This window comes from Coregonus lavaretus (genome assembly GCF_964263955.1).
Source record: "Coregonus lavaretus genome assembly, chromosome: 18".
NCBI classification, from domain to species: Eukaryota; Metazoa; Chordata; class Actinopteri; order Salmoniformes; family Salmonidae; genus Coregonus; species Coregonus lavaretus.
In genome coordinates, this window is record NC_140005.1 from 49580152 (window position 1) to 49607882 (window position 27731).

Below are 27731 nucleotides of genomic sequence, written 5' to 3' on the forward strand. Positions count from 1 at the left end.
CTACCTTATCTCTGTACACCACACATACAATTATCTGTAAGGTCGTCCCTCATTGGAGCATTGAATTTAAAACAGATTCAACCACAAAGACCTGGGAGGTCTTCCAATGCCTCACATAGAAGGGCACCTATTGGTAGATGGGTAAAAATAAAAAAAGCAGACATTGAATATCCCTTTGAGCGTGGTGAAGTTATTAATTACACTTTGGATGGTGTATCAATACACCCAGTCACTACAAAGACACAAGCATCTTTCCTAACTCAGTTGCCGGAGAGGAAGGAAACCACTTAGGGATTTCACCATGAGACCAATGGTGAATTTAAAACAGTTACATATTTTAATGGCTATGATAGGAGAACACTGAGGATGGATCAACAACATTGTAGTTCCCTTTTAGTCAGTCAACTTCTGTACAACATACTATGGGGAGTCATACTCTCGCGACTTCGGTTGAAGGATCTACAATCACTCCTGACAAGGCCAATGAAATCTGCACCTTGCTGGAAGCCCCGCCTTACACAGGTGATAAGCGAGAGGCTCGGATTCATTCCTTCAATTATTCCTCTCTTCACCTTGGTGTGAACGGTAACGATTCACGCTACTAAAACAAACAATTGGAAAATGAGACTGTCATACGTTGCTCCAACTAAACTGTCCCATAGTGGTAGAACGTGCTCACCCCCTGGACGTTGTGTGCTAAAGGTTGTACTTGTTCTCATACGTTTTCTAATCATATGCCCCCTGTCTTGCGGTTATAGCATTTCTCTGAAAGATACTCACAATCAATGTATAGTTTGTCTCAGCTTGGAGCATGCTCAGGCGGCGTTCACTCGAACCAGTCCGCCTGTACATTGCCACTTACTGCATACAAACTCCCTGGAAAGACGTGTAGAATACTTGAGAAAGCTTGTAATTTCCGATGGCGACTTTCCTTTCCCGGATGCCGTTACCTCGGCTGGGACCGAAGTGCAGGAAGTGGAGATTGATTGGGTGGTCGGAATGAATGTCTTGTCTGCCTGGGCGTGGGGTATTCGGTGGCTGCCTGCGCCCAACCTGGCTCCTGTGCGCTCTGTTGCCTTTTACGGGAGGCTACTCGAAGAGAGAGGGCGGCCAGGTTTGGTAGGTACCACCCGCCACCTGTGTCTGCCTCGGTCAAGCACCGCTTGCCTCTCTTCCCAGACTTGTTGATGAAGAGTCCGGTCCCACCCCAGTGATCCAGTCCTATGTGGACTTTCGAGACTGGGCTAGCTAAACAAGAGCTGCTTAGTGTGTCGAGCTAGCAATTACTAGCTATTCCTGCCTCTCCACGGTGAGGTAGCTCTCTTGTTTAGTATATGTAGCGTTAAGTCGCTTGGTTATTCTAAACGGACCGTGCTGCGGTCAAAGAGGCTAGCTAGCCTAGCTTATGCTAAAAAGCCTCCTGGCTAACGTTGGCTAGCATGCGTAACTTCCGGCAAGTGAAACTTACTAGCTTTCCCCCGGCGTTATAGCAACCCTATTCCTATTTTCAGTTCCGGGAGTTGGAGGGAGTGAAGGAAACGGGGTTGCGTGCACCTCCGATGAAGAAGCAGCCCCTCGAGCACTTGGCTGGGGTGATCCCCGCAGCAACGTCATGGCTAGAAGGAATCCAGCTTTTGTCAAATTTACATCAGATTTGAGGTTTCATGGCAGGTTAGGAACATTTTCCGGAGCAGTTTAGGATAATTAATGTAGTAGGTTAGGAGAATTAGGTTGAGGTTAGGAAAAGGGTTAGGGTTAGCTAAAATGTTAATTTGACAAAAGCTGGATCCCTTCTAACTATGACCCCGGATCAAGGGGCTTTGGTATGGGTATTACGGGGTACTACGTCAGCCATTGCCAGAGCCCCCTGTGCCCGTAAAGAGGCCGTGCTTCATGCAGGCTATACAGTCTCACGGAAGCACAATGTACACTGAGTATAAAAAACATTAAGAACACCTGCTCTTTCCGTAACATGGACTGACCAGGTGAATCCAGGTGAAAGCTATGATCCCTTATTGATGTCACCTGTTAAATCTACTTCAATCAGTGTAGATGAAGGGGAGGAGACGGGTTAAAGAAGGATTTTTAAGCCTTGAGACAACTGAGACATGGATTGTATGTGTGCCAGAGTGTGAATGGGAAAGAGAAAAGAGTGCCTTTGAACAGGGTATGGTAGTAGGTGCCAGGTGCACCGGTTTGAGTGTGTCAAGAACTGCAACACTGCTGTGTTTTTCTCAACAGTTTCCAGTGTGTATCAAGAATGGTCCACCACCCAAAAGACATCCAGCCAACTTGACACATTTGTGGAAAGCATTGGAGTCAACATGGGCCAGCATCCCTGTGGAACGCTTTCGACACCTTGTAGAGTCCATGCCACGACGAATTGAGGCTGTTCTGAGGGCAAAAGGGGGCGCAACTCAATACTAGCAATGTGTTCCTAATGTTTTGTACACTCAGTGTATGATGGAAGCTTGTCCATGTTTAATGCTGCCCCCTCTGTTACCCCGTGTTCCACGGTGTTCACAGAGTTCAAAGGGGTATATCAATCTCCCCAGGGTGAGATTGACAAGTTGGGTCACTGTCCACAAGGGGGCACTCCTCCCCCATAGGTTTCTCATTCCTGCCTGTAGCTCACTAGTCCCTATGAGGTGTCTAGTGATACAGGTTATGGGCTCTGTAGGCGGTTAGTTGTTGGTAGCGGAGTCGAGGGAACGAGCAGGGTTGGACACGACCACTGTCTGACTCCAGCTCAGCGCATTCCGTTGCTGGGTCTCGAGCTAGACTAACTCAACGTATCACGCTTTTCAATCCCCACGGAGGGTGTCTGGGTTCCGGCTCTTCTTAGCCAAATTTTGGCTGGTTCACACAGTGCATTTTCGCCAGTGCCTATGCCTACTGGGGATGATGGCTTCTGTGATGGAAGTCATTCCCTTGGGGCTATTATTGATACAGCCCTTCCAGCGCTGAGTGCTAGGCACTAAGCCTGTCGCTTCGGGTGTCCCTGTCAGGACTACGGGCCATGGCCCAGTGGTGGGACCCTCTGCTATTGTCAGGGGTCTCCCATGGGCTGAGTTGTGTCCCACAAGGTGATCACGACAGACGCATCCCACGAGGGTGGGGTGCGCTGTACGAAGGCAACTCGATTCGGGGTGTATGGACACTGGTGCGGCACGCTCTGCATGTCAATTAACCGGATTATCTGGCGCTTCCCCGTTTTTGTAGGGCCGGCTTGTTCTGGTCAGAACAGACAAATATGTCAGTGGTGGCGTGCATCAACAGATGGGGAGAGACTGTCTCTCTCCCTCCTAACCTTGGCTTGCTCCCTATTGCTGAGGAGCAGTGCGCACATGCTTTCACATTGGGTGTCGCATGTCCCCGGTTGCCTCAACTCAGGTGCAGATCTTTTATCTAGGTGGGACCCTCTCTCTTAGGAGTGGAGGCTCTCCCAGGTAGGGGACATTTTCAGCAGGGCCGACGTACACTACCGGTCAAAAGTTTTAGAACACCTACTCATTCAAGGGTTTTTCTTAATTTTTACTATTTCCTACGTTGTAGAATAATAGTGAAGAAAGACATCAAAACTATTAAATAACACCTATGGAATCATGTAGAATAATAGTGAAGACATCAAAACTATAAAATAACACCTATGGAATCATGTAGTAACCAAAAAAGTGTTAAACAAATCAAAAATATATTTTATATTTGAGAATCTTCAAATAGCCACGCTTTTCACACTATTGGCATTCTCTCAACCAGCTTCATGAAGTAGTCACCTGGAATGCATTTCAATTAACGGGTGTGCCTTCTTAAAAGTTCATTTGTGGAATTTCTTTCCCTCTTAATGCGTTTGAGCCAATCAGTTGTGTTGTGACAAGGTAGGGGGGGGGGTATACAGAAGAGAGTCCTATTTGGTAAAAGACCAAGTCCATATTATGGCAAGAACAGCTCAAATAAGCAAAGAGAAATGATAGTCCATCATTACTTTAAGGAGGAAAACCTGTTTAGTCTGCTTTCCACCAGACACTGGGAGATTCACCTTTCAGCAGGACAATACCCTAAAACACAAGGCCAAATCTACACTGTAGTTGCTTACCAAGAAGACAGTGAATGTTTCTGAGTGGCTGAGTTACAGTTTTGACTTAAATCTACTTGAAAATCTATGGCAAGACCTGCAAATGGTTGTCTAGCAATGATCAACAACCAATTTGACAGAGCTTAAAGAATTTTAAAAACAATAATGGGCAAATGTTGTACAATCCAGGTGTGGAAAGCTCTTAAGAGACTTAACCCCAAAAACGTACAGCTGTAATCACTGCTAAAGGTGCTTCTACAAAGTATTGACTCAGGGGTGTTAATACTTATTTAAATGAGATATGTCTGTATTTAGACACAGATGGTGAATCATAGTGCCTGTAGCTTGTCTTTACATTTACTTAGTCACGTGTGGGGGTTGGAATTTGACATCCTTTTTATAAGACGTCTATGTTATTTTCATAAATACAACAGATTTTTAAGGAGCACATAAACAGTAAGCCAATGTTACATAAATGCCACAATTCAGTTTCCAATTGAGCTCAATTTGTCATGTTCAAGAAAAATATACAGTACCAGTCAAGAGTTTGGACACACCTACTCATTCAAGGGTTTGTCTTTATTTTTACTATTTTGTACATTATAGAATAATAGTGAAGACATCAAAACTATGAAATAACACACATGGAATGATGTAGTAACCAAAAAAGTGTTAAATTCTTCAAATACCCACCCTTTGCTTTGATGACAGCTTTGCACACTCTTGGCATTCTCTCAACCAGCTTCACCTGGAATGCTTTTCCAACAGTCTTGAAGGAGTTCCCACATATGCTGAGCACTTGTTGGCTGCTTTTCCTTCATTCTGCCTTCCGACTCATCCCAAACCATCTCAACTGGGTTGAGGTCAGGGGATTGCGGAGGCCAGGTCATCTGATGCAGCACTCCTTCACTCTCCTTCTTGGTCAAATAGCCCTTACACAGCCTGGAGGTGTGTTGGGTCATTGTTCTGTTGAAAAACAAATGATAGTCCCACTAAGCACAAACCAGATGGGATGGCGTATCGCTGCAGAATGCTGTGGTAGCCATGCTGGTTAAGTGTGCCTTGAATTCTAAATAAATCATAGACAGTGTCACCAGCAAAGCACGCCCACACCATAACACCTTCTTCTCCATGCTTTACGGTGGGAAATACACATGCGGAGAATATCCGTTCACCCACATCGCGTCTCACAAAGACACAGCATTTTGAACCAAAAATCTCAAATTTGGACGCCAGACCAAAGGACACATTTCCACCGGTCTAATGTCCATTGCTCGTGTTTCTTGGCCCAAGCAGGTCTCTTCTTATTATTGGTGTCCTTTAGTAGTGGTTTCTTTGCAGCAATTCAACCATGAAGTCCTGATTCACACAGTCCCCTCTGAACAGTTGATGTTGAGATGTCTGTTACTTGAACTCTGGGAAGCATTTATTTGGGCTGCAATTTCTGAGGCTGGTAACTCTAATGATCTTATCCTCTGCAGCAGAGGTAACTCTGGGTCTTCCATTCCTGTGGCGGTCCGCATGATGGTTTTTGCGACTGCACTTTTTGGCAAAAGTTCTTGAAATGTTCCGGATTGACTGACCTTCATGTCTTAAAGTAATGATGGACTGTCGTTTCTCTTTGCTTATTTGAGCTGTTCTTGCCAAAATATGGACTTGGTCTTTTACCAAATAGGGCTATCTTCTGTATGCCACCCCTACCTTGTCAGAACACAACTGATTGGCTCAAATTAACTTTTAACAAGGCACACCTGTTAATTGAAATGCATTCCAGGTGACTGCCTCATGAAGCTGGTTAAGAGAATGCCAAGATTGTGCAAAGCTGTCATCAAGGCAAAGGGTGGCTATTGAAAGAATCTCAAATATATGTTTATTTGTTTAACACTTTCTTGGTTACTACATGATTCCATAGGTGTTATTTCATATTTTTGATGTCTTCACTATTATTCTACAATGTAGAAAGTAATCAAAATAAAGAAAAACCCTTGAATGAGTAGGTGTGTCCAAACTTTTGACTTGTACTGTATATGTAAGAAATTAACAGCAAAGCTCCTCTTACATGAATACACATTGTTTTTAATTAGGTTGATGTAAAGCCTTGATTCAACCCAGTGCTCAATAAAGTAGTCCTCACTGAGGATTTCATTTCTTCCCCGATAAAAGCATACTTAATATAAAGATGACTAGACACGAGGCCCGCTGGGTTATGTAAGCTCACAATCACGTCTCTATTGTTCACCAAAGCTCTGTCCCTCTCTCTCAAGTTAAGCACATAAATGTCAATGACTCTCAGGCATATTAAAGTTCTACTTCAAACAGCAGTCTCAGTTATATAATCTATAATTTTTATCAAATGAAAATGTGCCATTTTAGATTAAACGTTTTAATGAAATATAGACCGACTAGCCCTATATTCTTTAAGTATTTTACATTCATCAGCCTTGCGATTTCCAGTGCTCCTGAAAAGTCGTTATTTCATTGGGGGCGGGAATTGAAAACCTAGACGACGAAAGTTGCAGCTGTCCGGTATCAATGTGAGATCAGTTAAATCACCTGTTTGTTCTTGTGGGTTTTGCATTGCAATCAAGGTTATTTTAGCATGATGATGCATGTAACCTCCCATAAATATATGTTGAGAAAGCCAGTGCTAACACAGTGCTCAGTGCAAAGTTCAGCGTCTTTTGTTTGATCTCAAACTCACCTGGGTATTGACCATCACTTTAGGAAATGGGGCAGGAGTTTGAGATTCGGCGACTCTCATTGGAGGAGCAGAAGAACTGTCTCCAACAGCAACTGGACAACCTGAAGGAGGAGCTTTCTGCCAAGCTCAACATAGCCAATCAAGAGGTAAGGAAAGTCTTTGACACAAACCAGGTTTCCATCCAATTATGTGAGTAAAGTATCTGTCAGATAAAAAAACTCACGACAGGTCAGATGAAAACTGTCAAATTGTCAGTACATTTCCTAAACGTCGACAAAACAAAATAGGCTAGACAACGGTCATTTACTTTGATAACTTATACTTTAATAACTTTTAAAACATGTATTTATTGTTTATATCTGTGTCCATATTGTCTATGAGTTTCTAGTAGATACACCATATGGTTCAAGAGAAAATAGCCTAATTAATTAAAAAAGCATCTAATCAACAATGCCATTATTTTCAATTACCTCTGCTACTTGTCCAACTATTGACTTTTTTCTGAACTGCCACCAGTTTGACGCAAAAACATCGACAACAAATATATATTTACATAAACTCAGCAAAAAAAGAAACGTCCCTTTTTCAGGACCCTGTCTTTCAAAGATAATTCGTAAAAATCCAAATAACTTCACAGATCTTCATTGTAACGGGTTTAAACACTGTTTCCCATGCTTGTTGAATGAACCATAAACAATTAATGAACATGCACCTGTGGAACGGTCGTAGGTAATTAAGGTCACAGTTATGAAAACTTAGGACACTAAAGAGGCCTTTCTACTGACTCTGAAAAACACCAAAAGAAAGATGCCCAGGGTCCATGCTCATCCTCATGAACGTACCTTAGGCATGCTGCAAGGAGGCATGAAGACTGCAGATGTGCCCAGGGCTATAAATTGCAATGTCCTTACTGTGAGACGCCTAAGACAGCGCTACAGGGAGACGGGATGGACAGCTGATTGTCCTCGCAGTGGCAGACCACGTGTAACAACACCTGCACAGGATCGGTACATCCGAACATCACATCTGCGGGACAGGTACAGGATGGCAACAACAAGTGCCCGAGTTACTCCAGGAACGCACAATCCCTCCATCAGTGCTCAGACTGTCCGCAATAGGCTGAGAGAGGCTGGACTGAGGGCTTGTAGGCCTGTTGTAAGGCAGGTCCTCACCAGACATCACTGGCAACAACGTCGCCTATGGGTACAAACCCACCGTCGCTGGACCAGACAGGACTAGCAAAAAGTGCTCTTCACTGACGAGTCGCGGTTTTGTCTCACAAGGGGTGATGGTCGGATTCGCGTTTATCGTCGAAGGAATGAGCGTTACACCGAGGCCTGTACTCTGTAGCGGGATCGATTTGGAGGTGGAGGGTCCGTCATGGTCTGGGGCGGTGTGTCACAGCATCATCGGACTGAGCTTGTTGTCATTGCAGGCAATCTCAACGCTGTGCGTTACAGGGAAGACATCCTCCTCCATCCTGACATGACCCTCCAGCATGACAATGCCACCAGCCATTCTCCTCATTCTGTGTGTGATTTCCTTCAAGACAGGAATGTCAGTGTTCTGCCATGGCCAGCGAAGAGCCCGGATCTCAATCCCATTGAGCATGTCTAGGACCTGTTGGATCGGAGGGTGAGGGCTAGGGCCATTCACCCCAGAAATGTCCGGGAACTTGCAGGTGCCTTGGTAGAAGAGTGGGGTAACATCTCACAGCAAGAACTGGCAAATCTGGTGCAGTCCATGAGGAGGAGATGCACTGCAGTACTTAATGCAGCTGGTGGCCACACCAGATACTGACTGTTACTTTTGATTTTGACCCCCCCCCCCTTTGTTCAGGGACACATTATTCAATTTCTGTTAGTAACATGTCTGTGGAACTTGTTCAGTTTATACAAATATTTACACATGTTAAGTTTGTTGAAAATAAACGCAGTTGACAGTGAGAGGACTTTTTTTTTTTTTGCTGAGTTTAGTAAAATAAATAAGTGTGAAAAAAATTATATAAAGGATATTTAATGCTGAAACCCTCATATTAAACACCAATGGTATTCACAAAGTTAGTTGATGGTTTATATTTAGGATAATGTTTTACAGCTTTGTCATTTTATTATTTTTTGTTTTAAAACATCATATGTAGTTATTTCATATATTTTGTGATAAGGCCACACAGAGGGCCAGAGATCATTAGACACGTGTGATAATCTGAAGTACCCAAAACAGCCACTAGATGTCCTGTGATAGATTACATAAAATCCTTAAAGATACAACAATTCTGGTAGTTTGCTGGTATACCCTCCCCTTTGCAACCCTAGGCATGGCCATTCCTCTCTGTCACTCCTACCTGATTGGTCCTTGAGTTGCACGACATCTGACCTAATTTCCCGTCCACTGCAGGTGTCTCACCTTCAGGAGTTGGTGAAGGAAGGGGAGCAGAATCTTGGATCTGCACACAGCCACATCTCCAGTCTGAAGGACACCCAGGAGAAACTATGCATTGAGCTGGACACCACCAGAGCCAGAGTGAGAGAGACCAGCAACCTGCTCACTGACCTGCAGGTAAGGCTTCTTGTGCCTTATGCTCAGATCTACGATCAGCTTCCCTCACCAAATCCTCACACACTAATATGTGCATACCCTCAAATTCTATTACAAAATGTCTGATTAATTTACTTCCAGTTAATTTAATTCCTAAATTAACACTAGGTAACTGCTGCTTTACTCATACTCCCTGGTATTCTCTTACTCTGCTCAATAAAATCACAAATCTGAAATACAGAAATCATGGCAAGATATAATAATATATTAATATAATAAGATATCAACTATGCCACTACTGTACATGTAAAATGGGAATACCACATACATGCACAAATATTCCTATATAGGTACAGTTTAAAACATTCTCACACCTATCTTTTTAAATTAATCAGATTACTCAAACTCTTGATGTTAAAGTTTAAACACTGAGGTAAACACTAATGCTCAGGCACTATTTAAAAGGAAGATCTATGTAGACCCCTTCTTGCCTTCTAAAGAATCATCAAATAACCTTTTCTTCCAAAAACGGTTCTTAGGATGAAAAAGGTTCTTAAAAAGAACCGTTGTCTTCCAAAAAGGGTTCTTCAAATAGGCTAGTGGCAAAGCCCTCCTAGAACAAAACACAAGCATATTTTTTCACATCCCTATTGTCTCACAAAGTATATGAAATGAATGGCTGTGTAAAACTATTTTACTGCAAAAGTGGTTACATTTATAGATATTGTGAAACCCTAAACTGAAAACATGCAGAATAATACCTGGCTGGAAGGGGGATGGGCAAAAATGGGGAATACAAGTAGTCAGTTGTCTGCCCTACATACACAAACAAAGAGCATCAGGATATCTTAATGCATCTTGGAAATATAGACCTGTAAACACAGAGATACCATAGGCAGAAATGTCAACTATTAATATTTATGATGAATGTAAGCTTTACTTTTTGGTAGCTGATTAATAGGCAACTTTCCAAGTCAAATTCTGCCTGACAGAAATACATACAGTTACACATGTTTTTTTTTTTATGTAGTGGCTAGTGTAATCTGCTCTGAGGAAAACAAGTGGGTTCAGACATCAGAATTCGATTTCTTTAGGGTCCAAGGTTCCTTGATGGATTTTGTATTATTAGCCCATACTCTTGTAATTAAGTCGGGGGCCACCACAGATGATCGTTGGGGCCACCATGGATTTGCCTCAAATCCAATATGGTGTCCAAAATCCAATATGGATGCCATAATACCATTTGATGGAGGTTAAATCACATGTAAATATGAATTTTGTATATAAGAGGCATTTTTTCAGAATTGTGTACAACAATCATGCCCATGAAGACTATTTTGGTGTAAATCAATTTTATTTTGAATCTAATATGGACAGCATGATTACACTCGAACACCTTTGCCTGCATATATTTATATTGTTTTGAATATGCTATTCTGTCTTTAAAAGGGTTTCATGAGGCTCTTTGTTTTTGAATATGTGAAGCCAAATAGCTTTTCAATGTGTGTTAATATTTACAGTGCATTCGGAAAGTATTCAGACCATTTCACTTTTTCCACATTTTGTTACGTTACTGCCTTATTCTAAAATGTATTCAATTGTTTTTTTCCCCTCATCAATCTACACACAATACCCCATAATGACAAAGCAAAAACTGGTTTTTAGAAATGTTTGCTTAGTTAATAAATATCAAATATGCATAAGTATTCAGACCCTTTACTCAGTACTTTGTTGAAGCACCTTTGGCAGCGATTACAGCCTAGAGACTTCTTGGGTATGAAACTACAAGCTTGGCACACCTGTATTTGGGGAGTTTCTAGTATTCTTCTCTGCAGATCCTCTCAAGCTCTGTCAGGTTGAATAGGGAGCTTCGCTGCACAGCTATTTTCAGGTCTCTCCAGAGAGATTCGATCAGTTTCATGTCCTGGCTCTGGCTGGGCCACTCATGGACATTCAGAGACCTGTCCCAAAGCCACTCCTGCGTTGTCTTGGCTGTGTGCTTAGGGTCATTGTCCTGTTGGAAGCTGAACCTTTGCCCCAGTCTAAGGTCCTGAGTGCTCTGGAGTAGGTTTTCATCAATGATCACTCTGTACTTTGCTCCGTTCCTCTTTCCCTCGATCCTGTCTACTCTCCCACTCCCTGCTGCTGAAAAACATCCCCACAGCATGATGCTGCCACCACCATGCTTCACCGTAGGGATGGTGCCAGGTTTCCTCCAGACGTGACGCTTGGCATTCAGGCCAAAGAGTTAAATCTTGGTTACATCAGACCAGAGAATGTTGTTTATCGTGGTCAGAGTCCTTTAGGTGCCTTTTGGCAAACTCCAAGCGGGCTGTCATGTGCCTTTTACTGAGGAGTGGCTTACGTCTGGCCTGATTGGTAGAGTGCTGCAGAGATGGTTGTCCTTCTGGAAGGTTCTCCCATCTCCACAGAGGATCATCAGGTGACCATCAGGTTTTTGGTCACCTCCCTGACCAAGGCCCTTCTCCCCCGGTTGCTCAGTTTGGAAGAGTCTTGGTGGTTCTAAACTTGTTCATTTAAAAATGATGGAGACCACTGTGTTCTTGGGGAACTTCAATGCTGCAGAAGCTCTATGGACAATTCCTTCGACCTCATGGCTTGGTTTTTGCTCTGACATGCATTGTCAACTGTGGGACCTTTATATAGACAGTGTTGTGCCTTTCCAAATCATGTCCAATCAATTTAATTTACCACAGGTGTTTTCCAATCAAGTTGTAGAAACATCTCAAGGATGATCAATGGAAACAGGAAGCACCTGAGCTCCATTTCGAGTCTCATAGCAAAGGGTCTGAATACTTATGTAAATAAGGTATATTTTTTATACAGTTGCTAATATTTCTAAAACCTGTTTTCGCTTTGTCATGATGTTGTATTGTGTGTAGATTGATGAGAAAAACAAACAATTTAATCCATTTTAGAATAAGGTTGTAACGTAACAAAATGTGGAAAAAGTAAAGGGGTCTGAATACTTTCCGAATGCACTGTATCAGCAGCAAATAATTTGACCGCACGCCTTGGGGGTTGATACCATTCTCTTTTACGTTTTACTTGGTAAAAAGAAGCTGCTATGTGGGACTCTTTTATTGATTATTACTCTTACTAATCACAGTTATTGTAAAGGAAACGAAAACATGCTACATGTTGCAATAGGCCTTTTAGTATAATGCAAAACATATCCTTGACTCTTTCCAACTTGATGAGCGGGAAACCAACGATGCCAGTCAGCCTGCACAGCCGGCCCATCGAAACTACACCTAAACTATACCGAAACTAATTTCACACATGATAAGAGTTAGCCTATAGATAAGATTAAATTGACAATAATCTGATGAGTGACACTATTAGGTCTATCAGTTGTCAAATTGTACATAAAAAGATGGGCACATCTTGTAATATACAGATGCAGGGAAAGGATAATAATTTTATCAACTCCTCCTTCAGAGTCACATGCAGGTAAAACATTTTTATATGTATCAGAAAGAGCATGTTCTGCAGTTTCTATTACACTAACCTTTGTCAAATAACACTTATAATTGAAGAGGTGCAGCTCTATTTTCAAATTTAACTTTTTCCAAGAATATCCATGCTGTCCATGCATTCAGCACATGACCACTCGTGCAGCAGCATTGCTCTGGCTACTAAGCAAAAATGTGTAACATAATAAACTTAAAACTAGATGGTAACTTTACAAGTGAAGTTATGGGGCTTGCTAAAGCTCTTTTAAAAGTTGTTTTGTGGTAGTGAAAGAAGTTTAAAAAGTTGCACTTTGATTATATTATTGAAATAGTGAAATCATTTTAAATTCCCATCGATAGTCAGTAGATTTGGTCAGAAATTGTGGTCAGTAGTAGTGGTCAGTAGTTATGCGGTTCAGTAGTTATAGTCTGTAGTTGTGTGGTTCAGTTGTTGTGGTCACTCTTCACTCTCCTCATAATTTTTGCCATCTGTGTCTGTGAGTATCCTAGCAACGGCTCCGTTTTGGAATCTCAATGACACAGAGAGCTGTTGCTACAAAGAGAGCAGGCGATGGGTAACTAAAACTGCTCTATCTAGAGATTGGTACACACGATTTCTAATCCAATTTTGGATTTGACAATTAGAGAAGTAGCGGAAGATATCACACATTTGAAAAAATGTCCCTTAACTTATTGTGTTAGTGGTCAAAACTGCAGTTTTTGGGAAAAGTTGGAAGAAGATGTGGTAATGCAGTTACTAAAACAGCTGTACTGTAAGTTCTGTAGTGAATATTTTGATTCCGTGAACAGATATGAATAGCAGAGAAGTAGACAAATATTGTTGGGGTAGTGGTCGAAATGGCAATTGTTTGCAAAATGTTACAGAAAATGTTGTTGATGCAGTTACTTAAACTGCTGTAACTTTTTATCCGAATATAATTTTTTGTTCAAATGCCAGATTTGAGTACCAGAGAACGCTCTAACTTTTTGTCTAAATTGTTGCAAAGTGGAATAATTAGCTGATTTGTGTCAAAAGTTGCATGATTTCACTTAGAGAATGGCAGTTTGAAGTGAGGATGTCACAATGGGGATATTTAGAATCTGGATAAAATGCCATGATAGTGGATTTAGGCCAAAAAACGGACTAAAAGTTTAATAACGTAAAAAGTATAACAGATATCAAGTATAACAGATATCAAAAAGTTGTATACAAACAACTCGAGTGAGACCATTCTGGACGTTTTGAACATTGAATGGCGTTGAGTACCAGAGAACGCTCTAACTTTTTGTCTAAATTGTTGCAAAGTGGAATAATTAGCTGATTTGTGTCAAAAGTTGCATGATTTCACTTAGAGAATGGCAGTTTGAAGTGAGGATGTCACAATGGGGATATTTAGAATCTGGATAAAATGCCATGAGAGTGGATTTAGGCCAAAAAACGGACTAAAAGTTTAATAACGTAAAAAGTATAACAGATATCAAGTATAACAGATATCAAAAAGTTGTATACAAACAACTCGAGTGAGACCATTCCGGACGTTTTGAACATTGAATGGCGTTTCTAGCTTAAACTGTGTAGGAGGAGTAGCGTGCGGAAGAAGAAGAAGAATAATAAGAAGAAGTATGTCGAATATCTAAGCTGGGGCGCTTGCTGCGCAAGCCCCACAATTAAAATATGCTATTTATTTATGCAATTCATCCTTTACAATTGTTCATGCACTGGTGCTTATGTTTAGGAATACAGCAAATAATTTAACCTGTGCACCTGGCTGGTTATATTATTATTATATTTTTCATTTCTACTTTGTCAAAAGAAGCTGTAACTGGACTTTATTAATTACTGTAACTCTATTACTAATTTAATCTACAGTGAGGGAAAAAAGTATTTGATCCCCTGCTGATTTTGTATGTTTGCCTACTGACAAAGATATGATCAGTCTATAATTTTAATGGTAGGTTTATTTGAACAGTGAGAGACAGAATAACAAACAAACAAAAAAAATCCAGAAAAATGCATGTCGAAAATGTTATTAATTGATTTGCATTTTAATGAGGGAAATAAGTATTTGACCCCTCTGCCAAACATGACTTAGTACTTGGTGGCAAAACCCTTGTTGGCAGTCACAGAGGTCAGACGTTTCTTGTAGTTGGCACCAGGTTTGCACACATCTCAGGAAGGATTTTGTCCCACTCCTCTTTGCAGATCTTCTCCAAGTCATTAAGGTTTCGAGTCTGACAACTTGAACCTTCAGCTCCCTCCACAGATTTTCTATGGGATTAAGGTCTGGAGACTGGCCAGGCCACTCCAGGACCTTAATGTGCTTCTTCTTGAGCCACTCCTTTGTTGCCTTGGCCGTGTGTTTTGGGTCATTGTCATGCTGGAATACCCATCCACGACCCATTTTCAATGCCCTGGCTGAGGGAAGGAGGTTCTCACCCAAGATTTGACGGTACATGGCCCCGTCCATCGTCCCATTTGATATGGTGAAGTTGTCCTGTCCCCTTAGCAGAAAAACACCCCCAAAGCATAATGTTTCCACCTCCATGTTTGACGGTGGGGATGGTGTTCTTGGGGTCATAGGCAGCATTCCTCCTCCTCCAAACACGGCGAGTTGAGTTGATGCCAAAGAGCTCGATTTTGGTCTCATCTGACCACAACACTTTCACCCAGTTCTCCTCTGAATCATTCAGATGTTCATTGGCAAACTTCAGACGGGCCTGTATATGTGCTTTCTTGAGCAGGGGGACCTTGCGGGCGCTGCAGGATTTCAGTCCTTCACGGCGTAGTGTGTTACCAATTGTTTTCTTGGTGACTATGGTCCCAGCTGCCTTGAGATCATTGACAAGATCCTCCCGTGTAGTTCTGGGCTGATTCCTCACCGTTCTCATGATCATTGCAACTCCACGAGGTGAGATCTTGCATGGAGCCCCAGGCCGAGGGAGATTGACAGTTCTTTTGTGTTTCTTCCATTTGCAAATAATCGCACCAACTGTTGTCACCTTCTCACCAAGCTGCTTGGCGATGGTCTTGTAGCCCATTCCAGCCTTGTGTAGGTCTACAATCTTGTCCCTGATATCCTTGGAGAGCTCTTTGGTCTTGGCCATGGTGGAGAGTTTGGAATCTGATTGATTGATTGCTTCTGTGGACAGGTGTCTTTTATACAGGTAACAAGCTGAGATTTGGAGAACTCCCGTTAAGAGTGTGCTCCTAATCTCAGCTCGTTACCTGTATAAAAGACACCTGGGAGCCAGAAATCTTTCTGATTGAGAGGGGTCAAATACTTATTTCCCTCATTAAAATACAAATCAATTTATAACATTTTTGACATGCGTTTTTCTGGATTTTTTTGTTGTTATTCTGTCTCTCACTGTTCAAATAAACCTACCATTCAAATTATAGATTGATAATTTCTTTGTCAGTGGGCAAACATACAAAATCAGCAGGGGATCAAATAATTTGTTTCCCTCACTGTACAAATAAAGTTGTTCAAATGGGTTACACTGTAATCTTTTTATTGTAAGGGAAACAAAAATAGGCTATAGGCCTCTGTTTTTTCTAGGACTTTTTAGAATTATACAAAACATATCCTTGACTTTTGTGGTTATTTTTTATTTATTTATATATTTCCACTAATTTCTTCATGCAATTAATCCTTTAAAATAGTTGATGCACTATTTATCAAGCGTTGGTGCTTATGTTTGCTGCATCTTGCGGGTTGATATGCATCTGATGCATATGCTAAAGGAGACGTCCGGCAACGTTCTCTAGCGGGTACTTATAGGCTGAAAGTCCAGATGGTTCTAGTGTTAATGGTATTGTGGCAGCCATATTGGATTTTGGACGCCATATTGGATTTGGAGTCAAATCACAGTTGGTACATCATTGCACACACAAAAATATATTTCACAGCGGTTTAAATGGTGCAATGATTCTCTATGCTTGTTTTGTCACATAAACTGAAATTAGGCGAACTTTTAGAATTTTAGCAAACAGGAAATGGCGGAGCAATTTCTGCATATTGCACCTTTAAATATAAAAGTGATTGCAATATGATTGAAATATGTAACCTATATAGCTATCTTATAATGCAGTCATCTCAGTTTTCATTAGACTTTCTTTTAAATCCTTAGTTTGTTTTTAACATTGCAAACTTCTTATTTGGATTCAACAAAGTCATTGGTGGACACAGAGAGACAGATAAACATTTTGATTCTGTTTTTAGTGGATATCTTCTGTGTGTAAAGTGAGGAGGGCAAAAAATAATCTAACAACGCACTTAGTTGTAGTCTGAGGCAGTTGTTAGATTACAAGCGTTTTCAAGTGCAACGTAAATTACGATGGTTTAGGGAAACGGCCTTTAAATTTTACGATGCTTCTATGAAGATTCTGACGATGAGCTTTGCCTTAAGATACTTTTGGCAAACCTGTCCCTGGTTAATAGCTCGGGTTGATGTGTAAGTACAGAGTATATAATTAATCATTATAATCTTGCTTTTGATGTCAGTCTAAACTACAGATTATCCTCATTGAGAAGCAAATAGTATGTATATATTTTTTTAACCAAATGTTTAACTCCATTACCCTCAGACTGTACTCATGACTAATGCTGTATCATGCCTCAGCTTCCCTGAACTGGTCTCTGGTTTGCCCACGTGTCCAGGAGGAGATTGAGACCCAGAAACAGCAGCATGAAGCCAGGGTAATGTCAATAAGGACAGAGGAGAAGCAGAAAATTGACAAAATGGCTGAAGACCTGGACCAAAAATGGACAGATGCTCTGAGGTAGGCCTTTATATCACCCAGTAGGTAACATTGTCCCTAAGCTATTGTGCATAGTGCAGATAAACAACTCAAATCTGGCCTATGTGGTAGTGAACTAAATATATCAAAATTGTTTAGCATAATTTGATTTTAGCTAATCACATGACTGCAAGTCGTGGCTCCGAATCAGAGGTACACAAGATAGGGGAATGGGTTACGAGGTTCGGAGGGAGATTATTCATTAGAGATAAAGCCAAGGGGGAGGGGTTCGGAGGGAGATGATTGATTAGAGTTAATGACAATGGCTATAGCAGGTAGCCTAGCAGTTAAGAGCATTGGGCCAGTAACTGAAAGATTGCTGGTTCGAATCCCCGAGCCTGCAAGGTGGAAAAATCTGCCGTTCTGCCCTTGAGCAAGGCAGTTAACCCACAACAACTACTGCTTCCCGGGCATGATGACGTCGATTTAAGGCAGTCCCCTGCACCTCTCTGATCAGATGGGTTAAATGTGGAAGACACATTTCGGTTGAATACATTCAGTTGTGCAACTGACTAGGTATCCCCTTTCCCTATAGATTGGTACTTTTTCTATTGGACCAGGACTTTTCCCCACTCTTTCTATTGGGTTTACAAAGGCCATGTTTGACGTGTTGATCCAGTAGACCTTTCAAGCATTGGGTTGAAGTGTCTGGTGAACGAGATAACCAAGGATGGCTGTGCAACCCAGAATCTGAGATGTAGTGTTTCAGGCATCAGGATGATCAACGTCTCTCTTTCTCTCTCTCTCTCTCTCTCTACCCCTTCCTCCCCCTCACCCACTCTATAGGGAGGAGTTGAGGTTGCTGAAGGAGGAGTTGACAGAGGAATATGAGGCCGACAGACAGGCCTCTCTGTCCCAGCTGTCTCAGCAGAAGGAGCTGGAGTTGATGGCTGCCAGGGAGGGCTGGCAGAGGAAAGTGGAGGACCTGCTGGAACAGGTAGTGTCACGTTGTCATGATATTCAGGACCACAATACTTTTGAGTAAGGAAAGAAAACATGAAGCAGACTGAATTTCCCGAGGAAAACGGTTTTAATGTTAAAATGTGGATTTAGGTTGTCACGTTTGTAAATGTTTGAAGCTATAGCTCACACTATTTTATTTGAAGCAGGTTTATAAATGACAATGGAGTTCAGTCTGTGTCTTGTTTTCTTTTTTTGCCATGGAAAATTGAGTATCATATTATCACGATACTGGGATTGCGACAACACTACACCCTATTAAACACGTCACACACACTCACACACACTAACCTAGTTTCAGACTCCTAATTATCCTTACACCTCTTAAGATTCTAGCCACTTCCATGCCAGTCGGAAGAACTTAAGTGTTTTATCTCTAAACACTCAAAAGTTGCTTTCTCTACCGACTGTAGGATAAGAGGAACATGAGGTGTTAACCACTCTCGGTGGAGACCTGAATGCCAGTGTGTCCAGCCTGAGACATGCCAGTTTTATCTTATCTTGATTGCCCAGTCATATGGTCAGGTGCTGCAAAGAAGGATCTAGAAACACTGCACCCAGAAAAGTATTGCTCTTCACTGTAATCAGAGGGCTAATATCAATACTATGCATGACAGTCTCTCTTGGCTAAAAGTATCACTTCTTGTTTTTATAAGAAACATTCATTCCAAATTGTTTGCATAGTCAACTTACACACAGCACTGACACACATTTACCCCACCAGACATGTCACATTTCACAGTCCTCAAATCCAGAACAAGTTCAAGAAAACGTACAGTATTATATAGAATAGGGGTGTGAACGTTTAAATGTTAAAACGTTTAAACAAAGCTGGGATCCTTAATGTTAAGAAAAATCCCTAACTGAAAAACACTTTTTTTAAAAAACTTAATTAAAATCACAGTGCAGTTATCACAAAACAAATTATTTTCTGTTTTATAGCTGATAGGATATAAAGGCCTGGGAAAGTTGTGTAATTCAAATAAAACGGAAATTAGGTGAACTATTAGAATTGTAGAAACTAGAAAAAAAGAAAAGAAAAAAAAACATCAATCTGTCAGCAAACACCCCCGCCTCCCCACCATCCCCCAACATCTTAGACTCTAAAGAATTAAAGGGATACTTCAGGATTTTGCCAATGAAGCCCTTTATCTACTTCCCCACAAGTGTCACGGGACTCATCTGAAGGTAACCGGTACCGGTTAAAAAAATGAATGGAAGTATGAAGGTAGTTTTGTGGCTACCCAAAAAGGGGTTAAATATGTGTACAAAAAAAGATATACAGTACCAGTCAAAAGTTTGGACACACCTACTAATTCCAGGGTTTTTCTTTATTTTTACTATTTTCTACATTGTAGAATAATAGTGAAGACATCAAAACTATGAAATTTACATTTACATTTACATTTTTGTCATTTAGCAGACGCTCTTATCCAGAGCGACTTACAGTTAGTGAATACATATTTTTTTATACTGGCCCCCCGTGGGAAATTACACCTATGGAATCATGTAGTAACCAAAAAAGTGTTAAACAAATCAAAATATATTTTATATTTGAGATTCTTCAAATAGCCACCCTTTGCCTTGATGACAGCTTTGCTTGCACACTCTTGGCATTCTCTCAACCAGGTTCATGAGATAGTCACCTGGAATGCATTTCAATTAACAGGTGTGCCTTGTTAAAAGTTAATTTGTGGAATTTATTTCCTTCTTAATGTGTTTGAGCCAATCAGTTGTATTGTGACAAGGTAGGGGAGGTATACAGAAGATAGCCCTATTTGGTAAAATACCAAGTGCATATTATGGCAAGAACAGCTCAAATCAGCAAAGAGAAACGACAGTCCATCATCACTTTAAGACATGAAGGTCAATCAATCCGGAAAATGTCAAGAACTTTGAAAGTTTCTTCAAGTGCAGCTGCAAAAACCATCAAGCGCTATGATGAAACTGGCTCTCATGAGGACCGCGACAGGAATGGAAGACCCAGAGTTAACTCTGCTGCAGAGGATAAGTTCATTAGAGTTACCAGCCTCAGAAATTGCAGCCCAAATAAATGCTTCACAGAGTTAAAGTAACAGACACATCTCAACATCAACTGTTCAGAGGGGACTGTGTGAATCAGGCCTTCGTGGTCGAATTGCTGCAAAGAAACCACTACTAAAGGACACCAATCAGAGGAAGAGATCTGCTTGGGCCAAGAAACACGAGCAATGGACATTAGACCGGTGGAAATTTGTATTTTGGTCTGGAGTCCAAATTTGAGATTTTTGGTTCCAACCACCGTGTCTTTGTGAGAAGCGGTGTGGGTGAACGGATGACCACCGCATGTGTATTTCCCACCTTAAAGCATGGAGGAGGAGGTGTTATGGTGTGGGGGTGCTTTGATGGTGACACTGTCTCTGATTTATTTAGAATATAAGCCACCCTTAACCAGCATGGGTACCACAGCATTCTACAGCAATACGCCATCCCATCTGGTTTGGGCTTAGGGGGACTATCATTTGTTTTTCAACAGGACAATGACCCAACACACCTCCAGGCTGTGTAAGGGCTATTCTACCAAGCAGGAGAGTGATGGAGTGCTGCATCAGATGACCTGGCCTCCACAATCCCCCGACCTCAACCCAATTGAGATGGTTTGGGATGAGTCGGACCGCAGAGTGAAGGAAAAGCAGCCAACAAGTGCTCAGCATATGTGGGAACTCCTTCAAGACTGTTGGAAAAGCATTCCAGGTGAAGCTGGTTGAGAGAATGCCAAGTGTGTGCAAAGCTGTCATCAAGGCAAAGGGTGGCTATTTGAAGATTCTAAAATGTAAAATATATTTGGATTTGTTTAACACCTTTTTGTTTACTACATGATTCCATATGTGTTATTTCATAGTTTTGCTGAGGAGTGGCTTCCGTCTGGCCACTCTACCATAAAGGCCTGATTGGTGGAGTGCTGCAGAGATGGTTGTCCTTCTGGAAGATTCTCCCATCTCCACAGAGGAACTCCGGAGCTCTGTCAGAGTGACCATCGGGTTCTCGGTCACCTCCCTGACAAAGGCCCTTCTCCCCGAGGGGCTCTACGGACAATTCCTTCGACCTCATGTGTTAGTTTTTGCTCTGCCATTCAATGTCAACTGTGGGATCTTATATAGACAGGTGTGTGCCTTTCCAAATCATGTCCAATCAATTGAATTTATCACAGGTGGACTCCAATCAACTTGTAGAAACATCTAAAGGATGATCAATGGAAACAGGATGCACATTTCGAGTCTCATAGCAAAGGGTCTGAATACGTATGTAAATAAGGTATTTTTAAATATTTATTTATACATTTGTAAAAATGTCGAAAAACACGTTTTTGCTTTGTCATTATGGGGTACTTTGTATATACAGCGGAGAGAACAAGTATTTGATACACTGCCGATTTTGCAGGTTTTCCTACTTACAAAGCATGTAGAGGTCTGTAATTTTTATCATAGGTACACTTCAACTGTGAGAGACAGAATGTAAAACAAAAATCCAGAAAATCACATTGTATGATTTTTAAGTAATTAATTTGCGTTTTATTGCATGACATAAGTATTTGATCACCTACCAACCAGTAAGAATTCCGGCTCTCACAGACCTGTTAGTTTTTCTTTAAGAAGCCCTCCTGTTCTCCACTCATTACCTGTATTAACTGCACCTGTTTGAACTCGTTACCTGTATAAAAACACCTGTCCACACACTCAATCAAACAGACTCCAACCTCTCCACAATGGCCAAGACCAGAGAGCTGTGTAAGGACATCATGGATAAAATTGTAGACCTGCACAAGGCTGGGATGGGCTACAGGACAATAGGTAAGCAGCTTGGTGAGAAGGCAACAACTGTTGGCGCAATTATTAGAAAATGGAAGAAGTTCAAGATGACAGTCAATCACCCTTGGTCTGGGGTTCCATGCAAGATCTCACCTCGTGGGGCATCAATGATCATGAGGAAGGTGAGGGATCAGCCCAGAACTACACGGCAGGACCTGGTCAATGACCTGAAGAGAGCTGGGACCACAGTCTCAAAGAAAACCATTAGTAACACACTACGCCATCATGGATTAAAATCCTGCAGCACACGCAAGGTCCCCCTGCTCAAGCCAGCGCATGTCCAGGCCCGTCTGAAGTTTGCCAATGACCATCTGGATGATCCAGAGGAGGAATGGGAGAAGGTAATGTGGTCTGATGAGACACAAATAGAGCTTTTTGGTCTAAACTCCACTCGCTGTGTTTGGAGGAAGAAGAAGGATGAGTACAACCCCAAGAACACCATCCCAACCGTGAAACATGGAGGTGGAAACATCATTCTTTGGGGATGCTTTTCTGCAAAGGGGACAGGACGACTGCACCGTATTGAGGGGAGGATGGATGGGGCCATGTATCGCGAGATCTTGGCCAACAACCTCCTTCCCTCAGTAAGAGCATTGAAGATGGGTCGTGGCTGGGTCTTCCAGCATGACAACAACCCGAAACACACAGCCAGGGCATCTAAGGAGTGGCTCCGTAAGAAGCATCTCAAGGTCCTGGAGTGGCATAGCCAGTCTCCAGACCTGAACTCAATAGAACATCTTTGGAGGGAGCTGAAAGTCCGTATTGCCCAGCGACAGCCCCGAAACCTGATGGATCTGGAGAAGGTCTGTATGGAGGAGTGGGCCAAAATCCCTGCTGCAGTGTGTGCAAACCTGGTCCAGACCTACAGGAAACATATGATCTCTGTAATTGCAAACAAAGGTTTCTGTACCAAATATTAAATTCTGCTTTTCTGATGTATCAAATACTTATGTCATGCATTAAAATGCAAATTAATTACTTAAAAATCATACAATGTGATTTTCTGGATTTTTGTTTTAGATTCCGTCTCTCACAGTTGAAGTGTACCTATGATAAAAATGACAGACCTCTACATGCTTTGTAAGTAGGAAAACCTGCAAAATCGGCAGTGTATCAAATACTTGTTCTCACCACTGTATATGCACTGTGTATATATACAGTGGTGGAAAATAGTATTTAGTCAGCCACCAATTGTGCATGTTCTCCCACTTAAAAAGATGAGAGAGGCCTGTAATTTTCATCATAGGTACATGTCAACTATGACAGACAAAATGAGAAAAAAAAATCCAGAAAATCACATTGTAGGATCTTTAATGAATTTATTTGCAAATTATGGTGGAAAATATGTATTTGGTCAATAACAAAAGTTTCTCAATTCTTTGTTATATACCCTTTGTTGGCAATGACACAGGTCAAACGTTTTCTGTAAGTCTTCACAAGGTTTTCTCACACTGTTGCTGGTATTTTGGCCCATTCCTCCATGCAGATCTCCTCTAGAGCAGTGATGTTTTGGGGCTGTCGCTGGGCAACACGGATTTTCAACTCCCTCCAAAGATTTTCTATGGGGTTGAGATCTGGAGACTGGCTAGGCCACTCCAGGACCTTGAAATGCTTCTTACGAAGCCACTCCTTCGTTGCCCGGGTGGTGTGTTTGGGATCATTGTCATGCTGAAAGACCCAGCCACGTTTCATCTTCAATGCCCTTGCTGATGGAAGGAGGTTTTCACTCAAAATCTCACGATACATGGCCCCATTCATTCTTTCCTTTACACGGATCAGTCGTCCTGGTCCCTTTGCAGAAAAACAGCCCCAAAGCATGATGTTTCCACCCCCATGCTTCACAGTAGGTATGGTGTTCTTTGGATGCAACTCAACATTCTTTGTCCTCCAAACACGACGAGTTGAGTTTTTACCAAAAAGTTATATTTTGGTTTCATCTGACCATATGACATTCTCCCAGTCCTCTTCTGGATCATCCAAATGCACTCTAGCAAACTTCAGATGGGCCTGGACATGTATTGGCTTAAGCAGGGGGACACGTCTGGCACTGCAGGATTTGAATTCCCTGGCGGCGTAGTGTGTTACTGATGGTAGGCTTTGTTACTTTGGTCCCAGCTCTCTGCAGGTCATTCACTAGGTCCCCCCGTGTGGTTCTGGGATTTTTGCTCACCGTTCTTGTGATCATTTTGACCCCACGGGGTGAGATCTTGCGTGGAGCCCCAGATCGAGGGAGATTATCAGTGGTCTTGTATGTCTTCCATTTCCTAATAATTGCTCCCACAGTTGATTTCTTCAAACCAAGCTGCTTACCTATTGCAGATTCAGTCTTCCCAGCCTGGTGCAGGTCTACAATTTTGTTTCTGGTGTCCTTTGACAGCTCTTTGGTCTTGGCCATAGTGGAGTTTGGAGTGTGACTGTTTGAGGTTGTGAACAGGTGTCTTTTATACTGATAACGAGTGGAGGACAGAGGAGCCTCTTAAAGAAGAAGTTACAGGTCTGTGAGAGCCAGAAATCTTGCTTGTTTGTAGGTGACCAAATACTTATTTTCCACCATAATTTGCTAATAAATTCATAAAAAATCCTACAATGTGATTTTCTGGAGAAAAAAATTCTCAATTTGTCTGTCATAGTTGACGTGTACCTATGATGAAAATTACAGGCGCCTCTCATCTTTTTAAGTGGGAGAACTTGCACAATTGGTGGCTGACTAAATACTTTTTTCCCCACTGTATGTGTGTGTGTGTGTTTGTGTGCGAGTGAGTGCATGTGTGTGGAGAATCAGAGCAGGTGGTCAGTCCTGTTCATTTGTTCAGCAGTCTGATGGCTTGTATATTGAAACGGTCTCTGAGCCTGTTGGTATCCGACCTCATGCTCTGATACCGTCTGCCTAACGGTAAGAGAGTGAACAGCTCGTGGCTGGGATGTGTGGGGTTTTTGATGATGCTACGTGCCTTCCTCAGGCACCGTTTCGAGTAGATGTCCTGGATCGGTGGGAGCAAGGTCCCAATTATGTACTGGGCCGTCTTCACCACCCACTGGATGGCCTTCTGGTCATGGATGGCGCAATTCCCGTACCAGGCCGTGATGCAAGGTGCAGCGGTAGTATTTGGAGAGGACCCGGGGTGCCATGACAAATTTCTTCAGCCGCCTTAGGAAGTAGATACGCTGTTGCGTCCTCTTGACAATAGTGGTGGTGTTGTTGGTCCATGACAATTCCTCGGTGCACGCCAATCTTCAATCTAGACTGAGGTCTTCATTATTAAGAGCCGATTGTCTACTAGTTGTCTCTTTTTCCTTACTCAGGTGTATAAGGCTTAGGTCAAATGTTGTTATGCCTAATATGGCAATTCATATTATATTTCCTAAAATGGGGTAACACATGCAGATTTGCTGCAAAGCTACGCAGGCTAGCAGCAGTGCGTTCTGCCTCCACTGAAAATGAATGAATTCAGCCGGATCGCAAAGATTTGAACACAGTATGACAGTAGCTGCCATTAGTTGCTGGCCTCCATATTTTGTTGTGTTACAGCCTGAATTTAAAATGGATTAAATAATGTTTTTTTTGTCAATGGCTTACCCCATAATGTCAAAGTGTAATGATGTTTTTCGAAATATTTACTAATTAATAAAAAATGAAAAGCTGAAATGTCTTGAGTCAATAAGTAGTCAACCCCTTTGTTATTGCAAGCCTAAATAACTTCAAGAGTAAAGACTTGCTTAACAAGTCACATAAGTTGCATGGACTCACTCTGTGTGCAATAATGGTGTTTAACATGATTTTCTATTGACTAACTCATCTCTACAATTATCTGTAAGGTTCCTCAGTCAAGCAGTGAATTTAGAACACAGATTCAACCACAAAGACCAGGGAGGTTTTCCAATACCTCGCAAAGAAGGGTACCTATTGGTCGATTGGTATAAAATAAAAAGCAGACATTGAATATCCCTTTGAGCATGGTGAAGTTATTTATTACACTTTGGATGATGTATCAATACACCTAGTCACCACAAATATACAGGCGTCCTTCCTAACTCAGTTGCCGGAGAGGAAGGAAACCGCTCAATGATTTCATCATGAGGCCAATGGTGACTTTAAAACAGTTACATAGTTTAATGGCTGTGATAGGAGAACACTGAGAATGGATCAACAACATTGTAGTTACTCCACAATACTATCCTAATTGACAGAGTGAAAATAAGGAATCCTGTACAGAATAAAAATATTTCAAAACATGCAAAAAAATTGGCAAAGCAATTAACTTTTTGTCCTGAATACAAACTGTTATGTTTGGGGCAAATCCAATACAACACATTATTGAGTACGACTCGCCATATTTTTAAGCATAGTGGGGGCTGCATCATGTTATGGTTATGCTTGTAATCGTTAAAGACTGGGGAGTTTCTCAGGATAAAAAAGAAACGCAATGGAGCTAAGCAAAGGCAAAATCCTAGCGGAAAACCTGGTTCAGTGTGCTTTCCACAAGAGACTGGGAGATGTATTCACCTTTCAGCAGGACAATAACCTAAAACACAAGGCCAAATCTTCACTGGAGTTGCTTACCAAGAAGACAGTGAATGTTCCTGAGTGGCTGAGTTACAGTTTTGACTTAAATCTGCTTGAAAATCTATGGCATGACCTGAAAATGGTTGTCTAGCAATGATCAACAACCAATTTGACAGAGCTTGAAGGTTTTTGAAAAGAATAATAGGCAAATGTTGCACAATCCAGGTGTGGAAAGCTCTTAGAGACTTACCCAGAAAGACTCACTCAGCTGTAATCGCTGCCAAAGGTGCTTCTACAAAGTATTGACTCAGGGGTGTGAATACTTGTGTAAATGAGATATTTCTGTATGTATAATTTTTTTTTTTCACTTTGTCATTATGGGGTATTATTTGTAGATGGTTGAGAATTTTTTTATCCATTTTGAATTCAGGCTATAACACAACAAAATGTGGAATAAGTCAGTGGGTATGAATACTTTCTGTAGGCACTGTAAACCAACACACTGGACAATGAAGTATTGCAGACAATCGTTATGTTTGGGGGAAAAGGGGTAGGCTTGCAAGCCGAAGAAAACCATCCCAACCGTGAAGCACGGGGGTGGCAGCATCATGCTGTGGGGTTGCTTTGCTGCAGGAGGGACTGGTGCACTTCACAAAATAGATGGCATCATGAGGAAGGAAAATTATGTGGATATATTGAAGCAACATCTCAAGACATCAGTCAGGAAGTTAAAGCTTGGTCGCAAATAGGTCTTCCAAATGGACAATGACCTCAAGCATACTTCCAAAGTTGTGGCAAAATGGCTTAAGGACAACAAAGTCAAGGTAT

General features: G+C 41.7%; 1 protein-coding gene across 1 annotated transcript in view; it reads left to right on the top strand.

Annotated features, from left to right (window-relative positions):
• The window catches only part of fam184aa (family with sequence similarity 184 member Aa), a 113942-nt gene that overhangs the window by 20104 nt on the left and 66107 nt on the right, over positions 1 to 27731 (top strand). The window contains exons 6-9 of the mRNA XM_084182127.1: positions 6800 to 6922; positions 9174 to 9335; positions 17452 to 17573; positions 18378 to 18528. Of these exons, the coding sequence (XP_084038253.1) occupies positions 6800 to 6922; positions 9174 to 9335; positions 17452 to 17573; positions 18378 to 18528 (558 nt within the window). The remainder of the gene's footprint in view (positions 1 to 6799; positions 6923 to 9173; positions 9336 to 17451; positions 17574 to 18377; positions 18529 to 27731) is intronic.